At 54.3% G+C, this 2934-nt stretch overlaps 1 protein-coding gene across 1 annotated transcript; it reads left to right on the top strand.

Annotated features, from left to right (window-relative positions):
- The first annotated feature begins 545 nt into the window (after positions 1–545).
- On the top strand, positions 546–2441 carry GJD2 (gap junction protein delta 2). Its single transcript, XM_068193016.1, has 2 exons — positions 546–712; positions 1432–2441. Exons 1-2 carry the CDS (start codon positions 642–644, stop codon positions 2273–2275), a joined length of 915 nt encoding a protein of 304 aa, XP_068049117.1. The 5' UTR covers positions 546–641; the 3' UTR covers positions 2276–2441.
- Positions 2442–2934: the final 493 nt, after the last annotated feature.

Genomic DNA, 2934 nt, shown 5'->3' with positions numbered 1-2934 from the left:
GGCTGCGCTCCCGGGCGGAGCGCGGGGTGTGCCGGCGGGCGGGGGCCGAGGGGCAGCGGGCGCCCGGCCGGGGCGCTCCGGCAAGGAGGCACTCGGTTGCACAATGAGCCTCGTGCCTGCCGGGGCAGCCCTTCCTCCGCCCTCCCTCCTCCTCCTCCGTTTATTTATTTCATTTATTTTTATTGCATTTATTTGTTTGTATTCACCGGAATAATAAAAATGAGAAAATCCGAGCGCTGCTTTTGGCTGCTCTCCACCAACCTGTCAGTGACGCAAGCGGAGACTACTTAAAGGCAGATTAGAGGCAGCAAGACATTAAAGCCAACCTTCCTCCCTCCACGCCGCCGGTCCGCCCGCCGCGCCGCGCCACGAGCCGAGCGGGCCGGGCCGGTGGCGGCTGCCGAGCGGCCCCAAGCCCCGCAGAGCCGAGCCGAGCCGAACCGGGAGCCCTCGGCAGGGCTGCCGCCTCCAGGCGCCCTCCCGCCAGCGGTAGAGACAGTGCTCTTCGGTTTATTTTCCCTCCCCCTGAAAAAAAAAAAAAAAAAAAAAAAAAAAAAAAAAAAAAATAGGAGGGGTGAAAAAAGGCAGAAGTGAAGAGATCTCCTGCGCTTGCCAAAGTCTTTGTCTCCGGATGAACAGCGATGGGGGAATGGACTATTCTAGAGAGGCTACTGGAAGCTGCCGTGCAGCAGCATTCTACTATGATAGGGAGGTAAGGGTCGCGGGTGAGCTGCAGGGAGCTCGGGGGGATCCCCTCCTGTCCGAGCCGGCCGGCCGGGAGGAGGGTCCCGGCTGCGCGGTGCCCTTCGGCCGGGCTCTTTCGGGGTGTGCCTGGAGCTCGCGTGTCTTGTCTGTGCGGGTGTGTGTTTGTGTGTGTGTGAGTGTGTGTGCGTGTTTGTGTGTTGGGGAGGCTGGTATACGGCACGGGGCGCAGAGGCAAGGGGACACCGCAAGCGCCGCCGTCCTTGTCCCCGAGGAGCCACGGGGCACCGGACTGTCGTCGGGGAGACCCCACTGCCATCGGGGTCCCGCTGCCGGCGCAGCCCCTCTCCTTTCCCGGCCGTGCTCTCGGGGGCCCCAGGGCCCGTGTGATCGCCCTTCGGCCGAAGGGGCCGGGCGGGGGCCAGCGCTGAGCGCCGCCCGCGGTCTGTGGCACACGGCTGCGCCGAGGCGATGCCGCACAGCCTGCGCGCCCCCCGCGCGGAAGCGGGGTCGGTTCGAAGTGCCGGGGCCGGTTCGAGGTGCCGGGCCCGGTTCGAGGTGCCGGGGCCGGTTCGAGGTGCCGGGGCCGGTTCGAGGTGCCTGTGTCGGGGCCGGTGCCTGCGTCGGGGCCGGTGCCGCTCCGCTGTGCCGCGGCGCCGGGCCCGGTCAGCACTGGACAGCTCCCGGCCGCGCGGCGGCGGCGCGCACTGACGGGCTTCTCTGTTGCAGGATCCTGCTGACCGTGGTGGTGATCTTCAGAATTCTCATTGTGGCCATTGTAGGGGAGACGGTGTACGATGACGAGCAAACGATGTTTGTCTGTAACACGCTGCAGCCAGGCTGCAACCAGGCTTGTTATGACCAGGCTTTCCCAATTTCTCACATAAGGTACTGGGTGTTCCAGATCATCATGGTGTGTACTCCCAGCCTGTGCTTCATAACATACTCCGTTCACCAGTCTGCTAAACAAAGGGAACGGAGGTACTCCACTGTCTTCCTTACCTTGGAAAGGGACCAGGATTCAATGAAGCGTGAGGACAGTAAGAAAATCAAGAACACGATTGTCAATGGTGTGCTGCAAAACACTGAGAACTCCACCAAAGAGGCAGAACCAGACTGCTTAGAAGTGAAGGAAATCCCCAATCCTGCTATCAGAACTACAAAATCAAAGATGAGGAGGCAAGAAGGCATTTCTCGATTTTATATCATCCAAGTGGTCTTTCGAAATGCCCTAGAGATTGGATTCTTAGTGGGACAGTATTTTCTGTACGGATTCAATGTCCCTTCCATGTATGAATGTGACAGATACCCTTGCATTAAAGAAGTAGAGTGCTATGTTTCTAGACCCACTGAGAAGACTGTATTCTTGGTATTCATGTTTGCTGTCAGTGGGATTTGTGTGGTGCTTAATTTGGCAGAACTGAACCACTTGGGCTGGAGAAAGATCAAAATGGCAGTGAGAGGAGTACAGGCAAAAAGGAAATCCATTTATGAAATCAGAAATAAGGACCTGCCAAGAATGAGCATGCCTAACTTCGGCAGGACTCAGTCAAGTGACTCAGCTTATGTGTGAGGCTGTGACAGAACTGAAACACTATGCCAGGTGGAACAGACCCAGATACCATTAGAGAAAGGTACATTGCTTAGGCAAGCATTTTATCAAACCACCAAGAAAGCCATTAAGGTATTGGATCTCCACTTACTGAACTAGCTGCAAAATGCAGCGCTATATAAAAGACTGAAAAAACAGCTATAAAACCATGCTTGACCTAGCCTTACAGCACAGCTACTATTATTCCTACTTTTCTTTCTAATGATTGGGTTTTATCTGTCAGTGAAGCAGCTTTTTGGTTGTCATTAGGATGTTTACAGTTTGAACTGTCTGACTAATTATTGTAAATGTGTAGAATGTTCATATCAAAAACTCTGCAAGGATACTCTATATGGGGTGGGGTGGGGTGGGGGACACTCCTGCAATGTGCAGGCATAAGCACGTTTTACAAGGAGGGTAAGCACACTGTAAGGAACCTAACCACAGCTCAGTCAGGATATCTGTGTTCACGTATCTCACAGATGTCTTATTTTGTTTGCCTAAATCACAGACTTTATTCCTGGTGTGTATTACTAGCTATTTTCTATCATGGTTTGTGCATCAATTAGTTACGCTAAAAATAAAAACTGAATATAATTTTGCCATTTTTTCTTTGCCTGTCCACACACACACACACACAC

The sequence above is a fragment of the Anomalospiza imberbis genome, chromosome 6 (genome assembly GCF_031753505.1).
Source record: "Anomalospiza imberbis isolate Cuckoo-Finch-1a 21T00152 chromosome 6, ASM3175350v1, whole genome shotgun sequence".
Lineage (NCBI taxonomy): Eukaryota > Metazoa > Chordata > Aves > Passeriformes > Viduidae > Anomalospiza > Anomalospiza imberbis.
This window is presented reverse-complemented; position numbering and strand designations above follow the sequence as displayed.

Bases quoted from the DNA above. Each gene is read 5' to 3' on its own strand.
- GJD2 (XM_068193016.1), top strand. From the start codon at position 642: ATGGGGGAATGGACTATTCTAGAGAGGCTACTGGAAGCTGCCGTGCAG. The intron at 713-1,431 runs GTAAGGGTCGCG...TCTCTGTTGCAG, and splicing joins CATTCTACTATGATAGGGAG to GATCCTGCTGACCGTGGTGG.